We start from the raw sequence: 20,793 nt of genomic DNA on the forward strand, positions 1-20,793 counted from the left end.
CCACTGATTTTATGCCAGTCTCGAATTACATTTATAACTACTTATCCAAATATACTAGATACTTCTGTTAAATTGAATAGCTGTCATCTAAGCATCCTCCTTCTTTCTTTCCTTTATGTGTATAGAGGTGCTATTTCATCTACTTATCAAATCTATGCTATCCCTTCTTTGGTTACAGATCCCACCAGTCTACCAAGACCAGCTTAAATTCTACCCATCTACTCTCCTCACCTGCATGCCTCTATCTTTCTTGACATACCTTTCTTCATCTCATTTAGTTATTTTTGTTTCTAGTACATTTAATTGTGCATGCCATGTCTCTCTTCAGAACAAGGACCTTGCTCTTATACTTTTGCACCCTCCATAGTGCATGAAGGTGGGTAACAACTATTTGGCAACAGCAAATATTTAACGAGGAACCACTCGATGCCAGATACTGAGCCCAGTTTCATAGAATGTGAACGATATTTTCTTCCTGTGTTCTCTAAAAATATTTGCTAAATGAACGATTAAACAAATTCACATTTTGAGCAGAATGCTGTTGCAGAACAGGCTCTGGACCTGGCATTGAGTATGCTGGGTTAAATCCAGTCTCTGTAACTTTGAAGTGATAACTTCCCCCTTGAAGAGCCTTGGTTTGAAAGCAGGAATACTAGACTCAAGTTGTAGCATTAAATGAGATAAAATATTGGGAGGTTGGAGGACTTGTAACCAAAGTGCTTGGATGGGAGAAGATATCAAATATGGGTTTGTTTCTTCCTCTAGAAGTGCCATTTGAATACAAGTGAAATGACTGGTTCTCATGGGTGTCATTAGCTTTTTTTTTTGATGTAGCTCCAAATCTATCAATCTTCGTTGAATGGGCCAAGCAAATTCTTACAGTACCTAGCCACTGTTACTGGGGCCAGGCTGGGCCACTGCTCTTCTCTCCTTCTAGAAGCTCTCTGGTAAAATGCTATTTGTTGGCTGTGGTGGTTATAAACTGCTTTTCTCCTCCTATCTTTCATGAAATGCTTACAAGATTCTATTTTGATTTAATATGATTTCATTTTATCTATAGCAGAAAACACAAGTCACCCGTCTATGAATTTGGTGTCCTCTCCATTCTACTCTCCTTACACTGGAAGCCAAGGGAAACTGCATTCTTTCATCCCAATGATCTCCTCCATTCTTCTTTGCAGAGGCGTCCATCTTGAGCTATGATGGCAGCATGTACATGAAGATCATCATGCCCATGGTCATGCACACCGAGGCAGAGGATGTGTCCTTCCGGTTTATGTCCCAGCGAGCTTATGGGCTGCTGGTGGCTACTACCTCCAGGGACTCCGCCGACACCTTGCGTTTGGAGCTGGATGGAGGACGTGTCAAGCTCATGGTTAACTTAGGTATCGTATGAAGTACCCTCTGCCATTCCGTTTGGGCTTGTCTTCCCTTTCTTTTCTTATTTTCATTGGTTTGATTGAATTCTTTGTTTGTTTCTTGAAAGTTAGCTGCTCACCTCTTGTTTAATAGACCAAGGATAAAACCCAACAGCAACAAACACCTTCTCCTTGTTTATGCATGAGGTTTTGATGTCAATTTCTGGTTTCTGACCGTGGTGGTTTTTTTGTTTTTTTTTTGTTTGTTTTTTTTTTGTTTTTTAAATTAAATTATTTGTTTTCTAAGTTTCCTTTCTTGGTTTTTTGGAACTGTTTAGCTTTGTGTAAAACACGCTACTTTGGTCCATCTTTTGATCAATCACATTCTCATTAAGTCCAACTCCTTGGTCACCACTCAAAACAGTCAAAGACGAGGTCAGGGATAGGGCAGGAAATGGAGCCCAAATGGAAGGATCGGGTTGGCAAGAAGTAAGCTGTGAGAGTAGAAGGAGAAATGCATTGTTTTTAGCTCCACAAATGACAATGGTGAATTCTGGTGGCCTCGATGACACTGATATCTCCTTATACTTTCTTCTAATGGGGAGCACAAGTCAAATTATTTCTTTTGTCCCGTTGGAGAAATAATTCTATAACTCTGGAGTCTCTGACATGTGGAAGGAGAATGTGGCTGATATGTACTTCCGTTTTCCCTCCTGACATTTTTATCCATCATTCAGAAGTCCTTTCTATAAAGATTTTATGTCACACTGTTACTCTTCAGTTACTCTGATCTCCTCATATAATACATATCCATTTTTTCTTAGTATTGAAAAATTATGTAATACCAAACCTGTAGCTTTATTGGGAGAGGATCTGTTCTTCTACTATATTACCTATAACAGATACTTTGGAAATACCCCTGCTTATGGCCTCACATTCTCTCCTGCTTCTATCTTCCTGACTGGATTGTAATTGATCTTCTATGGAGAATGGTGGCCTCTTGGTTTATGGAAGGAAAAAACCAGCACTCTATTTTCTGCTGTCAGTGGCCTGTGTTGACAGGATTAGTCATATAACTGAGTCCAGACTTTCTAAGCCTATAGATTCCTTTGGGTATGAAGAAAATGTCTGGATATAGAGATCCTTTATAAAAATTTCAGTGGAATGATTTGTCAGAGGCATTGAGAAGACATGATAGACAAATATATTAGATGCAAGACCACATAAAACCCTAGACAGCCTGATGGGAAGGTGGGGTTTTGAATTCATACCAGTCTTATCTACTGTCAGGTTAACTGGTCACACTTGGAAAATGCCTATGCTACAATCTTCAATCTCTAGGAAACAGAAGACTGTTTTGAGCAGTGGCTTGTTTAGTTATGTCTTCTTTTCCTTCCAGTTTGCAGCTTTTACAACACCGTGCCCTTTTTCTTGTCCACCACCTTCGATTTCTGTTGTCAGAGTGTCTCTTGGTTTTTCTTTTGTTTGTATACATGTGTGTTTGGTTATTTTAGGTTTTGTTTTTTCTCTTTTGCTGAATCTTTGTTGTGTCCTTGAGTTTCTAGTCCTCCCCATCATCAGCCATGGTAAATCAAAAGATGGTATTCAACCCTTCAAAGGCCCAAAGCCTGCGGCCCGCATAGCAAACAGCCTTGAGAACAGAGCGTACTGAGCAGCCTGCAGGGACTGGCATGCCCCTGTCCCTCTCCCCTTCCCTTTCCCGCACCGTCCTCTCCACCTTCAACAAACCGACAAAAGAGAATATTACCTAAAACCAACAACCAGTAGTGGATTGTCTACTTCTCTGAAAAACAGCAGAAGAAATACAAAATAAATATTTAAAAAAAAAACAACACACAAACAAACAAACAAACCCAAACAATACCTCTTCATAGCTGACAGAAAAAGAAGATGGAGACAATTTTTACCTCTGCTTCTATTTCAAACAGAGAGCCATAGATTAAGGATGATTCAGCCCTGTAGGGTTATGGGGAAATGCACACTGTTTCTAAACAGACAGCTTTTTTTTTTTTTAAAGATGTTGTTTTGTAAAGATTATAAAGCCAACTATAATGAGTCTCACATCTTAGAAAGAAGAATGGGGGTAGGGGGAGTAGATAAAAGGGGATGAGGAAAGAGATGGGCTGGCTCTCTTTCTTACACACACACACACACACACACACTCTCACACTCACACTCACTCACTCACTCACTCACTCACTCATAGATCCCATGTGCATTCCTAGAAGCATTATTTTTCTATTTTAAACTCTCACTAAAATCTGGGAGATGTGCTTTTCAGAAAGACTTTGCTTTTGCCTCTTGGTTTCTTTTGATGCACAATCAAGCCTAAATCCTCCTACGTTCAGACATGTTACTCAGAAGAGAGTTCACCCTTCCCTAGAGAGTACTGTGCTTCTCCCGAAACAACTGTTTTTTCCCTGAAGGGTACGGCTCACCACAATGACTAGTTTGGATTTATTTAACTTTCTTTCAAACCTGACGTGGAAAACTGACCTTCAATTCTTTGTACTTGAGTATACACAACTCTTCATATTCAGGCTTCGTTTGAAGGTTCTCCTCCTACCCCCTCCCCAAAATGTACCCCTTCGTGAATGTTTTCTTTCTCCTTGTCATGGGGTCATATTTCCCTTTTATTGGTTATAGAAAAAGACATCTTCAAGCAGAGTTTGTGTCCACATGCATTTCCCCGAAAACTAATTGCCAATGATCACTTTGTTTCCTCACTCCTTTTAAATCATGTCTTTTTTCTAGTGCAGGCTCAAATGATATTCTGATTTATTTCAAATTGGTCCCACATATAAGCTCATGCTATAAAAGTCCAGTATACGTTTCTCTGATGTAATGTATCTCCTTAAAGTCAAGGAGACTGGGCTTTTCCAAGGGCCTTGTTTTCTGAAGACAGCCAGCTGTGGTAACAGCAGGCACGAGAAGTATCCTGCAATACACAGCACATTTAAAAAGGTCGTTTGCTATTGATCAATCATTTTTTGATCTCTTCGAATTAAAAGATATAATAATATTATTACAGTGTATTTCAAGATTTAAAAAAACTTTGTCTTATTTGAATTTTACAATAACTTTGTGAAATAAATCAAGAAAACATTTTTATGCTTGGTTTTACAGATGTAAAACAAAGAAGGACATATTTAACGTTTCAAAGCTCACATAAAAAGTTGGCACGAGAGTTGGGGCTAGAATCCCTGTCTCTAAACTGCTAGGTCAGCATAGGTTATCTGTTACCTCCACAGATCAATACCATGAGTCAATGATGTGACAGTCTTAATGACTTCTCACTTCTTTCCTAATGATCACATTTTAACATGCATAGAGGGAAGCTCCTCTTTCTTAGTGCCTGGCTTGAATTGAGCCAAACTAAAAAAAAGTCAGTGACATTGGCGTAGCTTCCTTTGTGGCCCTGTACAGCCCTCAGCAGAGTGCTCAGAACCCTTCTTGAATGACGGAGGCTCCCAGGGAGTGTCATGCATTTTAGTTAATTGCACTCAAATTCTCCAGATGTTCTCTTTCTGGGGACTTGCTGACTACAGTTTACTCTCTGCATCATTGAAGACACATTTCATCTCTTCCATGCTCAACCCCAAACTCATCAATATGGAAAATAATTATTTCTCCTCATTTACTAACATAAAAAAACTAAATTAAACAAAATGAGCCACATACACACATATAGCCCGCAAACACCATACCAAGGCCAAGACAGAGAGACAGTGTTGGCTGCTACTGAAGAAAAGTCTAAAGGAAATTGCCTTCTCAAGCTAATTTCCCAGATTCATTTTTTATTAAAAAATATATCTTTACTGTCCAGACTACCCTCTCTGAACCTAAGAGGTAGAGGGACTGAGGTAGCTTTTTCTCCTCAAACTATTTATTCTTTAAGTAAAGTAACAAAATAATCCTTCACTTCCTGACTTAAAATAACCAGCTGTTTGCCATCTTAAAATCTCCAAGTCTTCACATTGGTTTAAAGACACCGTTCAGTTTATGGAACCATTTGGGTGAACCCGGAGGACGAGGTAGTCTAAAAATAAAGCGCTCAGCTACACAGAAACTGAAGGAGAAAACCAGTCCTTGTTTACAAATCTTGGGTTTGTTGCTTTAGGCCCCCCTCCCTCTCGCTTTCCCTCTCGTTAGCCTGCCCGTCCATACCCCTGCTTCCCTGCTCCCTTTAATGCATCAGGAAGGGGCATTTCTTCGGCTTTGGATGGTCAGTGCAACCAGTAGCTGAAGCCTCACCTCTCTCTCCCTACCCGCCCTCCCCCTTCCCAGGTCTCACCAGGGGCTTGGCCTCCTCTGCCTGATGATCGTACCAGTTGCTCCAGGGCTGTTTGCTCCCACTTTTCTGTTGCGGTTGACGACACATGACAAACCTAACCGCACGAAACCAAACCCAGATTTTTCTCAAGAGATGTTCTTCTGAGGAACGCATAAGCTTCCCGCCTTCTTCCTCAGAATGGTTGGGTGTTATCAATTGCTCCTGTCTGGATTTCATGTCATTTCATTCTGCCCTGTCCTTTGCCACTGGTTCCTTTTTAACTTAAAATAGTTTACTTTTGAAATGGTGGCATGAGCCTTGACAAGTCCTCCAAAACTTTTAGGTCAGCTTTCGGCAGGAGAAGAGCACAGTTTCTGACTATTTTTTTTTTTCCTGTAACTTTCTTCCTTTCCTTTATCATTTTACTTCTACCTTTTAATACTGACTTTTTAAACAAATTCTTTTTAGAATTCCTACCATCATAAACTCAACTTAAGTTCAAGTGGGCGGCTTAGTAAAAAGTAACCTAAGACATTTCTGTACCCATTCTGCCCCCAATTCCCTACTAATGCCCACTGACTCTTCTCAAGACCTTTTACACTGTGTGTCCATGACCATAAACAGATATTAACAAATGGATACTCTGATTTCTGGCACAGAATATCGTGTCTGGTTACCAGCACGGGAAAATTACCCACCCTTTCCTCCCTCTTTTTCATACGCACAAAAATAAAAACAAATAATTTTTTCTTCTCAAGATGCATAATCACAGAGTGACATAGGTAGGGTATCAAAGGGGCCCACGGCCTCCTCCCCATGCACCTGTCTCGCCTTCTCCTTAAATGCTGTAGGCACTTGATTTAGCCTGAGCATTTGGGCAGGAAGACGGAGATGGGCTTCATGAGTGGGTTGGTCTGGGAGCCTTTGAAACAATAGCAGAGAACACAACAATTGTGATAACATTCAACTCCTTTTACCCTACACCCCCATCCCACCTCTCTAAAATCTGGGATGGGTGTTTGTGCGGTTAGCTGTTTGCAAGTGGCCATTTTATGACAGGAAATGACCAGGTGGTGTTAACCCTTTCCTTACCTCTAAGGATGATGGCAAGTCTGCCTACGCAAATTTCTGTAGCATTTGGGGCCCGACCTAAGAAGAGGGTGGAGGGAGTTTGTTTTTAGAAAAAGAGAAAGGGTTAAATACTGCACTGAGAAGCTTCATGGAGATTTTTAATAACGATATGAAGTGTCAGACTGGTGATATATCTTTAGAATACTAATACAAAAATTGCGTTAACACTATTTTTAAAGGTAAATTTTAAGAAAATCAATTGTAGGAGGAAGTAGAATATAACTTATATTTGGTGGGGAAATTTTTGAGTGATTTTTCAAGTTTAACAAAATTAATGTTTCAAAGTCCAGGTTTAAAATAGTTTATATAAATGAATAGATTTTTTTTTGGAAAAAAAAAAGAAGCATACTTGGTGTCTATTGTGGATATATATGTATACCAGTATATATCTCTATACATATGTGTATATATATGTGTGTGTGTGTATATATATATGTATCCAACTTTACTAAATAATATACTGTACATATACACCCACCCTTAAACTTGTGCATACTGTATATATATATAAAATGGCCACATTTCTTGCGTGTGTCTGTCCCCGGAAGGGTGGACTGATTGTTTTTGGATGTCTGCAGCTGTTACCTTGAAGGATGCAATTTCATCTTTCATTTATTTTTCCCCATCTAGACTGTATCAGGATAAACTGTAACTCCAGTAAGTTTTCCCTCAAGTTTCATTTTGTTCTTTAAAAAAGCAAAGAAAACTGACTTTATTTTGTTTACTGTTTTATGAGCTGTTTTTGATTTGAATTATTTTATTTTTTTGACTATGGATTTGGGGAGACTGGGGTTGACAAGATGAAGGGCTGGGGTGATGGGAAGGGCTTGGGGTGTGGTTTCTGAATTGGGGCAGGTCCTCTCTTCTTTCCTTGCATTTGCTCTATATGCAGAAAAAGAGGAAAGGGCACCTGGATAATGAAACAACTTGAAAATGAATTGAAATGGTAATTTGTTGTTTTGGGGTCATAACCCTGGGGTGGGGGTGGGGACACAAAAAGCCAGTAGAACAACCAGAATGCACTTCTCCACTACCAAAAGCTTCAGAAAATAAAAGCAAAGTTCATGACCCAGAAGGTGGCTGCCAACTCTGACTGACAGTTTTTTCCTGGCATTTATCACTGTAGCTTTTTTTGCCTTCATTTGTTTGTTTGTTTGTTCTTTGTTTGTTTTTAAGAGGGTGGACATGATGATAATGTAACTTTTTAACCAAAGACTGAGATACATTCTAGCTTTTCAGAATGAAGAATTGCAGCCTATCATTTTTACTTTATCCCATTTAAATATTTTAGTTCTCGATGAAGGGTCTTAATAAGGTGGAGGCTGAATACCATTCATGTATTTCTTCCTCTGCCTCAGAAATGAACATTAACTGGAGCAGATGAGATTGGGGAATAGGAATAGAAAGGAAGGATGGGTACAAGGGAAAAAGTAAGCCTAGATCATAGAAGGAAGAAAGGAAGAAATATGCTTTGAGCCCCATAGTGTATTATATTAGTTAAGGTAATTAAATAACTAACCATATAGGATAATTAAGGTGGTTAACAAACAATCCCAAAATTTCAGTGGTCAACAAAAGAAAGGGTTATTACTTGTTCAGGCGGTGTCCAATGCCAGTTGGGCAGCTCTCCTGGTCAGCTTTCTCCAAAGAGGTAATTCAGAAATCTAGGATTCTTTCGTGATCTGGGTCTACCACTTTGGAGAGTTTACTTCGAGCTCTACCCGTAGGGAATAAAGAAAGAGCTTGGTTGTTTATACAGTGTGTTATATTGCCTTGCCTGGAAGTGACCTACATCACTTCTGCCCCCTATTTTATTTGTCAGACATGACTCCCTCCTAAATGCAAAGGAAGCTGGAAAATGTAGTCTTTCTGTGGACCCAGGAAGAGAAAATGGGATCGGTTGAGCATCTAACACACATAAGTGTGTTTCTTTCTTGCTAGGGTCTTTCTGTAAGAACAAATGCAGAAAAGGAAATAATGCAACTTCTACATTTCATTTGTTTGATTATTCCATCAAACGTTTTACAGGCGTTAGCTGGTTTAACCTTTCTTGGGAGATATGTTATCAGGGTGACAAACTGATAACTAATAAACCTAAATTTTGGCAAATGCTTCATATAAATGAACAAAAATAGAAGAAATGTACAAAATCTGTATAAACAACCACCTCCTAAAGCAGAGTGCTTGATGCTTGCTGTGGCGACACTCTCAGTTCAATTAAGCAATGTCCTCTTTTAAAGCTGTGTTTAAACATTTCTAATTAGCCAGATATTTCTCATGTATTTAGATCATTAAAAACCTAATTGAAACATCTTTCTTCTCCAAAGATTGGAGTTTTCTCCTTCTTTAAGCAGCTTTATTGAGGTATGATTTTCATACTGCAAAAATCATCCATTATAAGCCTATAATTCAGTGATTTTTATTACATTTATAGAGTTGTTCAGATATCACCAAAATTGCATTTTAGAACATTTTCATCAGCCCTCAAATTTCCCTTATGTCCATTTGCAGTTAATCCTCTGCTTCTATCCTTAGTCTTGGACAACTATTGACTTGCTTTTGTCTCTATAAATTTGCCTGTTCTGGATATTTCATATAAATGGCATCATTATAATGTGTAGTGACTTGTGTCTGGCTTCTTAAAAAAATTTTTATTGCTTAAATGAGAAGCTTTCTAGTTTCCTCTGCATTAGTTTTCAGAAGGAACTGAGATGGAAGGGGAGCAAGAAGGTGGAAAAACCATATCCACAGTTGAATGTGGCATCTGGCTTCAGAGACTTCTTTACAGAACAGAACTGAGGGGGTTATTTGATCAGCATACCCAGACTTACTTTTTGTGCTCTATCCACACTTGATCTTGTAATTAATTTCATATATTCCATCTGATCAGCCATGGAAAGTCATCATAAGACAAGTTCCAGAATTCTTTCTCCTGAAAAAAAATAGTGACTCTTCTCCAGAACACAGATTCCAGCAGGTTTTCTAAACCTGATAAAAGATTTTCTATTCAGAGCTAATAAAAGCACTACCGAGAGGAAATATGTTAGCAATGATGTGTTCCCAACTTTGATCACAGTATAGAAAAAGTACAACTGGCTTTAATTCAATATTTAGGTAAGGAGCTGAGATTGGAATTTGGAAATCAATTTTGAATTCTCATGACAAACCTTTAACATACTAAGGAAGTTAATTTTGGTGAGAGCATCAGAGAAAGCATACATAGTCCCCACTGGGTGAACAGTGGTTGAGTAGAAACAAAGCAAAGTAAGACCAAACTTAAACTAATCTAAGACCATTAGTGCTGAGGTATGTAGACGTGTACCCAGGGTAATGTAGAGTCACAGAGTAAATGTGATACATTTTTAATTGTTGATTTAGAGTAAAAATTTGAAATCACAGTGATGTATTATACAGAAGAATTCAAATAAGCATAAGTTCAACCTGTTATAGAATCTCAAGTTACTTCTATAATAGATCTGCAGATCCTCTTATTCAATTTTTCATTGTGAGAGTACAAGAAATAAGATTGATTTGCAGCCTGAGTTTGAGAGGGAGAGTTTTCCTCATTCCCCTCAGCTTTGTCTCCATCTGTCATTTTAATAGAAATCATAGGGTGTAATTGCTCAAGTTTCAAAACAAAGCTGCTTTTTTTTCCCTTGAAGGAACATCTTGAATTAAACTTTAACCAAGTTTGAATATAAGTTCATGAACCTTTCTCATAATCCTATTTTGGAATGACTGTCTCTAGGAAGTCAGCTAAGTAAAAGACTGAGTGGCATCATATGTTTTTCTCCTTTTCGTCAGCCATAAAATGTTGTTTGTTCAGGGAAATGGCTATTTCCAAGGGTTGTGTGACACTCTTTTTCATGGAGAGGAGAGCATGCAAACAGAGGATGGTCTTCCAGTGTAAGGAGGGCAGCAGTCTTGAGACAAAAGACTCTTCCTTGTGGCTTTGTTGGCCGGTCCTTCTCTTAGTCATCGTGGCCCGGCTCTGTGCCGAGGGTGTCCAGGAAACAGAAGCGGTTTTCTGATCAGCTTCTCTGCCTTCCTACCTTTCTTATCTTCTCTTTTCCAATTCTCTGTCTTTCTCCATAATGTCTATGATATACTTATAATTACTCATTCTAAATCTTACTACCCCTGCCTTCTAAACCCTTCAAGAGTACCACATCATACATTCTTCTCTGGCTGTTATCACCAAACATGAGTGTGCAAATCAAGGTCTTTGGTTGAACTGGAGACATTGCTGGATTCGATTCATCTGGCAGGAACATTTAGAAATATATGATAAGGAAGTTTCCAGCATAGGACTTTTAAATTGCAAAAGAGCAACAGAGTTGGCAGTCATCATGGTGACTTGAACTCCAGCGTGACCTGGAACACTACTAAAGAAAACAGGGCTGCTTCCTGGAGAATTTGTGGAGGGAGTCACCTGTTCCTATGGTTCCAGTTCCACGAAGCGGGCCTAGTACCCTAACAGGCATGCAGTGCTGAAAACAGGTATGGACTTCTTGTTGGTTTCATGTGTGTTTGCTCAAATGAAAGACTGTAAAATGGTTCGTTGTCTTTTACCTTGTCTGATTGTGATTCTGCCCTGTGATTTCCTAGCCCCTACTTTATTCTATCCCTTTCAAGCTGAGTGTAGTGTGGTTTAATTAAATATGAGCATAGCATGATCGAATATAGTGAACACATATCAATGAATGTCAATTCCCCGCCTTCCCTGCCCCGCCCCCGCCCTGCCCCATTTTTTCCATCCTTCTCTCCTCTCAAAGGCCAATTCTTCTGTGTCTGGCCATTTTTTCAATCGTTCCAAAAAAGGGTGTATATACCACATGGAAATTGTGGGTTTGTGTACATGCCCGATTATTTACTTTGAACTTGAAGCCTTACTAATTTATTAGTAACAAGGTTCATTTTTACTTCTTAGACATAGAGGAGAAAAGAAATAGAATACCATACAAAAATATACTGACCTTAAAACTCTCAAGTGCCACAATGTATCAGCTTCAATAATCTTGTCCACTTCCTATAGACTGTTATCTTTGAACCATTATAGAGATGCATGATAATATAAGAGCTCTATGAAAATAACATCAAAGGGTATACTATCTCCAAATCATACCTCCGAAGGCTACTAGTATTTACTAAATAGTCCTTGTCTTGCACTTGCTTGCCTAGGGCCTGGTTTTTTTCCTTTTTGCCTTAGCTTTTCTGCCTTTAGTTTCTAAGCATACTCAATTTTCAGTGTTTTGGCAAAGTCAACATTGTGTGGGTGGTTCTTGCTTTATTTAGGCATAGCTTAACGAACTGTGGTTTATTACACTAGAATTTTGGATTTTTCTCTTTCTTTTTCTCTATCTTCCCTTTCTATGGTACCAGAATGTGTGACTTCATCTTTAGGCACAGTTTATCTAGAAATCTCAGAGCTGATTGTTTGGCTCATCCCTTTAACTGAGAAACACAAGTCAACCAGAAATTTCCTCAAGCCAACCAGGAATGCTGACTTCTTCACTGCTGAAAGCCTTCTGGGGAGGAAATTACAGAACTGTATTTAGTATCCATTCCAAGCTTCGGATAAACATTACTGGCAGCAATTTGCATCTTGGTAGAGTTTTAGTGGAGATGGAAAATCACAAAGTAACTATATTGTCTACAAACTACCCACATCACACCTGAGACTTTCTATTTACATACTAAATGATTATGCTCTACTTCATCTTTTCTCAAACCTGATTTCTAAAAGATAATACTTACTTTTCTTTCTTTTGAATGTTTTATATTTCTTATAACAGATGAAACACCTCGAGCGTAAATTTATTAATAGTATAAATACTAGCCAGATTTGAGTATGATAGGATGCTTCCTAAACATTTTATATTAAACTCATCTTAATATTCAGAATGGTTTTATTTTTAAATAGTTAAATTCAACATGGAACAAAAGACAAAGTTGTAAAAATTTTCCCTCTTGCCCTAATCCTAGTCCTTAAATTCTCTTTCTCAGAGGCAACCAAAATTATATTTTTTGTATATTCTTTCAGAGATAATCTATGAGAATACAGGATATATTTATAACCATTCTCCCCCTCCTCTTTTTTCTTTCTTCTCCTTCTTGATACAATGTTAATGCATTCTTCTGAATCTTACCCTTTTTCACTCAAAATGTCTTAGGGACTGTTCCATGATAGAATATAAAAGTCTACTTTATTCTTTTTCAATGGCTACATAATATTGCATTTTATGGAGATGCCATATTTGATTAAATCAGTATCCTACTGGTATATATTTAGATTTTTCTCAGCTTTTAAGTACTACTCTAAGTAAGACAGTGCTCATTTTTCTTCATCTTTACATGCATATATGGGAAAATCAGTTGGATAGTTCCCTAAAAATGGAATTACTAGGTCAACAGATAAGTACATTATAGATATTGATAGATATTGCCAAGTTACTCCAGAGCAAATCTGTACAACACTCCACAGAGGTTGTACAGATTTGCATTTCTCCCAAGAGTATGCGAATGTTTGTTTCTCCTCACCCTTGTTAAACACATTGTATTATCAGATTTTTTATTTATTTTCTCAAAAATATCTCTTCAAAATTTTGCTGTCCCATATTCAAATGATAGCGCATTGCCAGTATGTACCTTTTTCTTTCATCCCTTCAATTCTTCAAGTACAGGCAGGAACTATTGTCTTTAAAACTTCAGTGACCACTTATATCAGAAATCTTTTAATAGAAAGGTATTAAAAAACAACAACAACAACAAAAAAGAAACTACTATAGTAGCATTTTATGTTAACCCTTTTTTTAGTAAACAGGGGTGTTATAGAAAAGTATCAATATATTACAGTATTTCTGTGTGATTTTCCTCCTGTATTTCTGTTTATCTATGTTGGAATCCCAGAGACAATTAGTTCATTTAGAAAGAGCAAGGAGGACTCCAGCCAAATAGCCTGGGTCCACCTTTGTCTAACACCACTAATGACCTATGTGTGTTTGGACAATTTAATTCAACTCTCAGATTCCTCAGTTGTAAATGGGCATAATTTTTGTATTTACCTCTTCAAGTAAGAACAGAACCTAGAACAGGACACATATTAAATGTGTGGTGGTGGTGGTGGTGATAATGATGATGGCCAATACTATCATAATATTGCAACTGAAAGAGGATCTTTTGAGAACTGTTATTGTTCAAGAATGGATAGCTATATACTCTTAAAACCATACTTGGTAGTTTAATAGATGCCTATGAACTGAGCATCCTTACTGTCTTTGGTCAGTTACTCAGGACAAAAATTAACTCTTTTCAAGACTATCACAGTTGCACTGGATTCTACATTAATAATATTACTAATAAGACTGTTGATAATACCATCTTTGGATTATGTTGGGATTTTCTTCTCCTCAGAGCGTTATGATAAACAAATACTGATGTTAACCTAGAACTCATAAAAATATTTTGACTTCGGGAGTTCTTCTGTGTTTGTGTTTGGGACCCTGATCTAATTTTAACAAAAACTTAGTTATGTTCTAAAATGCAAATATTATCTTTAAAATGTACAGGTCCGATTCAATGATATCACATTTGTGACTTTAATACCTTCTGATATCAATTTTATATAATCTAAAAGGGAACTACAATGAAATAAGATCAAAGAAATAAGAATTTTATGGCAAGGGTATCGATTTCTGGCTGAGAACATTACTGCCTGTTTGGTTTCCTTGGCAAATTCCTATGATGGCTTTAAAAATCATCAAGTTCTTGCAGACCATGGTGAGACTGGAGGGCTACTTCACTAAGAAGAGAAAAGAGTTGTCTTTATATTTTAATTTCAACCAGTTTGTTGAAGCATAGCATGATGAGTCAATATGTTAAGAGATTTACACCTGGACCTTTGAGTAACTAAAATTACGCATATGCTGTACAAAGGCTTGTGGCTTAGTCCTTATCAGATTCACATGTGCTTCCCAGAGAAGTAGAAAATTAATGACCGTTTAGCAGTCAGGACTACAGTACCATTCATCCCCAATTTCTGGGAATATCCTTTGAGAATAGGTTAAAAGAGAAACTAACAGAAGAAATTTCTCCTTCAATGGCTTTAGTTAGCTAAGGCCACTTTTTCTGTGATTTACAATGGTCTCTGGGCTCTAGGATGCACATATATCATCCTTTGGTTTGTGTCTCTATCACAGTGAGCTCCTGGAAAAGTTCACTCAGGAAGGTACTTCAGCATTCATTGTTCATCTGGTTTTTAGAAAGGATAAAGGGATTGGGATTACGTACCCAAATAAATTGTAGGTGAGAAATGAGATCGAAGTATTAAATTGTAAATGAGTGTTTTTTCTCATCAAGGAAGAAGCAGAGGAAATAGCAGAGAAGTAGAAAACAGACTTAAGTTAAAAACATAAGGCCTCACAAAAGTATATAGCAAAATTAATAGAGTTACTGAATTCTAGGAAAGCCTCCTAAATAAAGAAGTAAAATTTCTCTATCTGTATATCTTAAAAATAGGCAAACACCTTATCAATTTTGGAATGATTTTTTTGTGAACTATCAAGCAAAGACGGGCAATATATAGACTCCTAGAACTATTTACCAATCACAGTTCAAGCCACTGTACTCGATCCTGTTAAATTAGTTATGCTGTTTGTAGATATATACATACAGATGGTAATATCTTATGTCAGCACAGCTTAAAATTTTTATGCTGCTATCTGCCACTCTATGATTTTCATGACCTGAAGCTACTTTAGTTATACTATATGCTTAATAAATAATTAAATAAGAATTAAGGTAATGAAATGTACCCATCCCTCTACCTTAATGTATTATTCATATGAATGCTGTTAGTAAGAAACCGAAGAGATACAAGCCCCAAAATTAAACTACAACTTTTTGTCTTGTTGTCATTCTAAAAGGAAGAACATTAATTAAAGAGTGAATTTATTCTCTTATCCTTAGTAAGCTAAAAGAATATATATATTACTTAATTTGTAAAATGAGGGATTTCACACAAAATGAAGATTTTCATGAGGTCTGATTTGGCCAGGTTTTGCTTGGAGTCAGAAAAATTTCATGAAGGAAGATGAATGTGTATCAGTAAGTATCATATGTTGTTACTCTACCTTGTTCTTCGTTCACTTATTCCAAGAACATTTACAGAGTGGTAACTGGATTCCAGGTGTTGACGTCAGTTTTAGGGATTTATACCTTGGATTTCCAAGGAACCGTCATAGTCTGGATACATCCCCACCCCCACCCCCCATTTTCTGTTTCTCTTATGGAAATCAGAACTCAGATGCTTTCATCTCTAAAGTCCAGGTAAAGTCTCTCATAGATTTTGTTTAGGGATGGTTCATTTCAACATTCAGTTCAACGTGATTTTTTTCCCCCCTACAACGTATGTGTATTCCTTGTGTTGAGGCCCTGAACACTGTTCTACTTATCCAGTCTTTTTCCTGATTTCCTTTTTTCTTGTTTTGGCTAGCCCTGCATCACCTGACCACCTGCTTAGAACCACACAGGCTATGTTTCTGCTCTCCTTTCAACAGCTGATATTTTAGGCACTATAATTTTGAGTAAAAATAGTGTTTCTGTTTTTCTTTCTAATTTTGAGAAACTTTTTTGTACTCCGATTCATTTTATTTGTCTAATTGCCATAGTAAAATTTGCAAGGTGGTGAGTTCAGTTGGTATTGGTGTTAGGCAGAGTTTTTTTTTGAAAATTAGGACCACTTTATGAGTGAGGTGTAAGATGTACAAGTAACCATTTGGAAAGCTCGCATTATCAACCCAAACTCTCCATTTCTCTTTGGTGTCAAGATAAATGCATCAATGGCGATCCTTCCTTTTTATTATGACATAATTATCATATCTCACATATGTCTGTAGAGAAGTTAATTTGAATTCTAGAGCTTCAAGAATAATTAACCACAAAGTGCAAATCTCCCTACTGATTCAGAGCATCTCAACAAAAACAGTTTTTCTCAATTTTAGAATCAATTTTGGGGAGAAAACTTAAGAGACCAAGGATGTTATTTCTAAAAGAAATGAAGTAATTTTCTGGCTGTTCTAAGTGACTAAAATCACAAAGCTTTCTAAATCAGAGTTTATTAGAAGTTAGAGAAATAAACCTTAAAGGGATGTACACATTTTTCTTCTAAAAAATGAAGTTGTTTCAGAGTAAATCTGATTATATAAAATATGTCTACAAAAAAAAAATTATGCTGTTATTCCCAAAGCCTCGTGCCAACCCTTTGTCAGCAGCAGGGTTCCTAGTGGATACGGTAGGACCCTATTTAGGAAATGGGAAGCAAGAGAGGGTTTCAAGGGATGGAAGCAAGAGGTGTAGTGTTTAGGAATAATAATAATCTGAGTGGCTGAAATTATTATACAATAGAAAAATGTTAAAAGGCGCATGTGTTCCAGAAGAGACAACATGTAATAGAGATCACGTCCCCTGAAGCAAAGTCTTTGAATGGTTACGGGCTCTGGATCCTCCCTATAGGCCTGGCGGAGCACATTTTTAAATATCAACATATTATAAATGGGGAAACCAAGGCTGGTGGAAGCCAAGTGCATTGCATAATGTCTCAGGGTGATTAGTAGCAAGCAAGAGTCTTCATAAATTTCATTTTCTGATTCTCAATCAGATGAGCGCTCTTTGATATGTCAAGCCACGTTTAAATGATGACATAGGACATTTTTTTTTTCTTCAGAATTAACTTAAAAGGGGGAGGAGGGCACTGCAAAGGTACCAAATTGGAGAAAATATTATGATCTAAACTCTTGGGTGTAGGATGAACAGCAAGATGAATACAAGGAAATTTAGTTCTGAAATCTAGGAGATGACAGAGAAATGAAATTGGCGTCATCCGCAAGTGTGGGCAGAATGAAATCTAAAGCAATAAACAGAGGGCTACTCCTCTGATCCAGAGATAATGATAAGTAAGACAAGTAGAAACACTAAAGGTAGAGAAGGCCCGTTTATTTCCTATGAGTGGTTTTCCTGCAACAGTCTGCCAGGAAACCCTTTTCTTTCCTCTCCTCCCCAGAACCTGAGGGGAAGGGACTACCCCACTGACCCAAATGAGGATGCCCACAGGAGTGAAAGGACGAGAGCAGCAGAGACAGAAGGCATGAAAGGGGCATAAGCAGCAGATGGCAGCACCAAATGTGTGTGAGACAGGCAAAGACGAAGAGAAAGGGCACAAATAAGGATTCCTAATGGAGCAGCGAAAGCCTAGTGTGTTTTATCACTGTAGAAAAATTCTGTATCTTTCTGATCTCACAGAGAAAAAGAGGACACAAAGGAAGATGAATAAAGACAATGCGATGAAGCCACTGGACTAAGGGGTGGCTAGTGAAGGATTACTGTCTCCTTATGAGAGGAAATTGATAGTTGAGATTAAACTCACACTGTATGCCTGTCTATAGTTGAATGTTTAACTAAACCGATTTACTTATTATTATTCACAAACTCTCTTTTGATGATGGAATCAAAATAAAACTTACTGATGGTCAGAAATAGAAACATTAGGTATTGGGTGACCCTAATGATTAGGTAGGTGCCCAGGTACCCATCCATGACTGAGTTTACCCTCACCCCTACAATCTTGGTAGAAGACAGAGGGTGAGAATATCATGATCAACATTTCAAAGGCATGAAAATTGAACACAAAGTGAAGACACTATTCCATTCTTTTCCCTCTCCAAATGTTCTCTGAACCTTCATCACAGCAAAAATGGATGCTGTTAAGTTTATATAAAGGACATTTACAAAAAAATTTTGAAAATCTTTGCTGTTATAGAAAGTACATCGCTTTCACAGATGACTAATAATTATAGTAAAAATAATAGCAAAGATGGATTGGTTTTTGCATGCGAGGACCTGAGATGAGCAGTTTATTTGCATGATTCGTTTAATGTTCACCACAATCTTATAAGGTAGGCGTTCTTATCCTCATTTTAGAAATGAGGCTTAGTGATGTGAATGCTTTGTTCAGCCTCAGATTCAGTTTGTTTGATTCCAAAGCACCTGGTCCTCACCACAGCACATCACCTTTTCGGCTCAAATGCCAAAGAGTCGATGCCCCAACGAATGTGGTCCACCACTGCAGGTCATGCTGATGGTCCCAATGGAAGACACCACTTCTAGTCACTAATAAATCCTATTTCTTCAGATTGTCTTTCTGTAACCTTGACCTTTCCAGAGTGAGGCTTCCTCAGCTCAGCTCTATAAGCATATTAGTGTCCCATTCTTGTTCAAAACTAATCTCTAAGGCACTGTTTAATTCTATGACTGAAAGGTACTTGGCATTTAGGAATGCCAAGGATGAATTAGGGATTATCATACAGGCACGGAGATGACTGCTAAGAAGAGGGTCGTGTTGGAATGTCATAACTGATCATTGCTGAGTCACCCGCCACATGCCCAATGCCTCGTTGGCCTTATTTTGGTAGTATTGGTGTTCTCAGTTTCTCAGTCTTTTGTCTCTTTCCATTATATTCTAGTGCTCTAGTCTTGGCAAACAGGTTGTCGTTACCCCAATTTCTCAGTCTCTCTCATACCTCTGTTCCTGTGTCTGTACTTTATGCCATGCCTTATATACCTTTCCTTTCTGTATCTGCCTAGCCAACTGCTGCTCATCTTTCATGACAGCTCAGGGGTCACCACTCATGCAAAGCCTTTCCTTCTATCCCAGGCAGATCTAGGTTTGTTCACCTTGCAAGTCCCTTAGCATTTTGAATGTACATCTTTCAGAACTCTTATTCCATTTGTATAGCTCTACTAACTTACATATGTATCTCCTGAACCAATCTCTGGACTGACTCCTCACAGCTGGGAAAATGTCTATTCATCATTGTATCTTCCCACGTTAATGCACATTTACTGAATTAATTAATAATTATAAATTTAGTGACTTGAAACTTTGGGCCATAGGAGATGGATGAATACACATTTCTTAGTAGGAGGAAAATTATTCCATATTTACGAAGAGGGAAATGTCAGCAGATCAGATGAAAATACCACAGATTACCACAGATAATAAGGACATTTGTCTGATTCTGAAAGAGAAATGTTTTTAGAAATCCTTACTAAATACTACTATGTTAGAAGACTAACATTTAATATGAGGAAATGTGATTTCAAAGCAATCTGAACCTTCTTTTGCCTAAATTGTGGTGGTTCAAAGAGACATTTAAGACTCACATTCCTTGTGTGCGATAATGTTCTGTACATGTCAGTTTTAGGTAGGTGTTCTGTCTAGCCCATCCGAGATAGAAATCTATACTCATTCCCGTATTATTTTCATAGGTTTCAGTACACTTCAAATTGGTCATAAAGAGTGTGAGGAAGATGACTCAGAGCAGAAAAACAAAGCAAAACGACAGCACAAGGGGCAGCATTACCTGGTGGAAGGAACAGAACTTTTCGGTTCAGTTAAATCTGTTCTGCTTATTAGCTCTTGGTCCTGAGGCGATTTCTCTGTGCCACTGTTATTATTAGTAAGAGCTATACCATTATTTAATGAAGAAGAAAAATGTCTGAACAGCCTAACTCCCAACCACATGATTTCCGTCCCAGCATTTAAACAGACACCAAAACCTTGCGTCTCGCAGCTTGAATTGCTCATTGATCATTTGAACTTGGAACAGTAGAAATATCAGTTTCCCCAGGCCTCCTGGGTACGCGTCTAACCTTTCTGATTTGTCAAAGCAAATCGCTTCTTTTGTACAATGTTTCATAGGAAACAGGACAGGGATCAGTGTTTGAAGAAGCTGAGTGTACCCAAGATAACTTCTAGGGTTTTAATGGAGGAGTTTTTTGGCAGCCAGTTTAGAATCTTGTGTGAAATGAATTCAGGGCTATTTGATTCATTCAAGTAAGGTCATATTATTAAGAGGAGGATCCTCATCTACCAAAGTCTCAGGGACCAAGGGTAATTTTTAATCCTAGAGGGGTTATGCTCTCCCTGGTAAAGTTGGGAGGTACAAGTGACAT

General features: G+C 37.8%; 1 protein-coding gene across 2 annotated transcripts in view; it reads left to right on the top strand.

The window, feature by feature from the left end:
* Positions 1-20,793, top strand: part of NRXN3 (neurexin 3) — a 1,427,156-nt gene that overhangs the window by 503,232 nt on the left and 903,131 nt on the right. For both annotated transcript variants that reach the window (XM_023528800.1, XM_023528802.1), the window contains one exon: positions 7,414-7,440. In XM_023528800.1, the coding sequence (XP_023384568.1) occupies positions 7,414-7,440 (27 nt within the window). The remainder of the gene's footprint in view (positions 1-7,413; positions 7,441-20,793) is intronic.

This window comes from Pteropus vampyrus, unplaced genomic scaffold (assembly GCF_000151845.1).
Source record: "Pteropus vampyrus isolate Shadow unplaced genomic scaffold, Pvam_2.0 Scaffold32, whole genome shotgun sequence".
Lineage (NCBI taxonomy): Eukaryota > Metazoa > Chordata > Mammalia > Chiroptera > Pteropodidae > Pteropus > Pteropus vampyrus.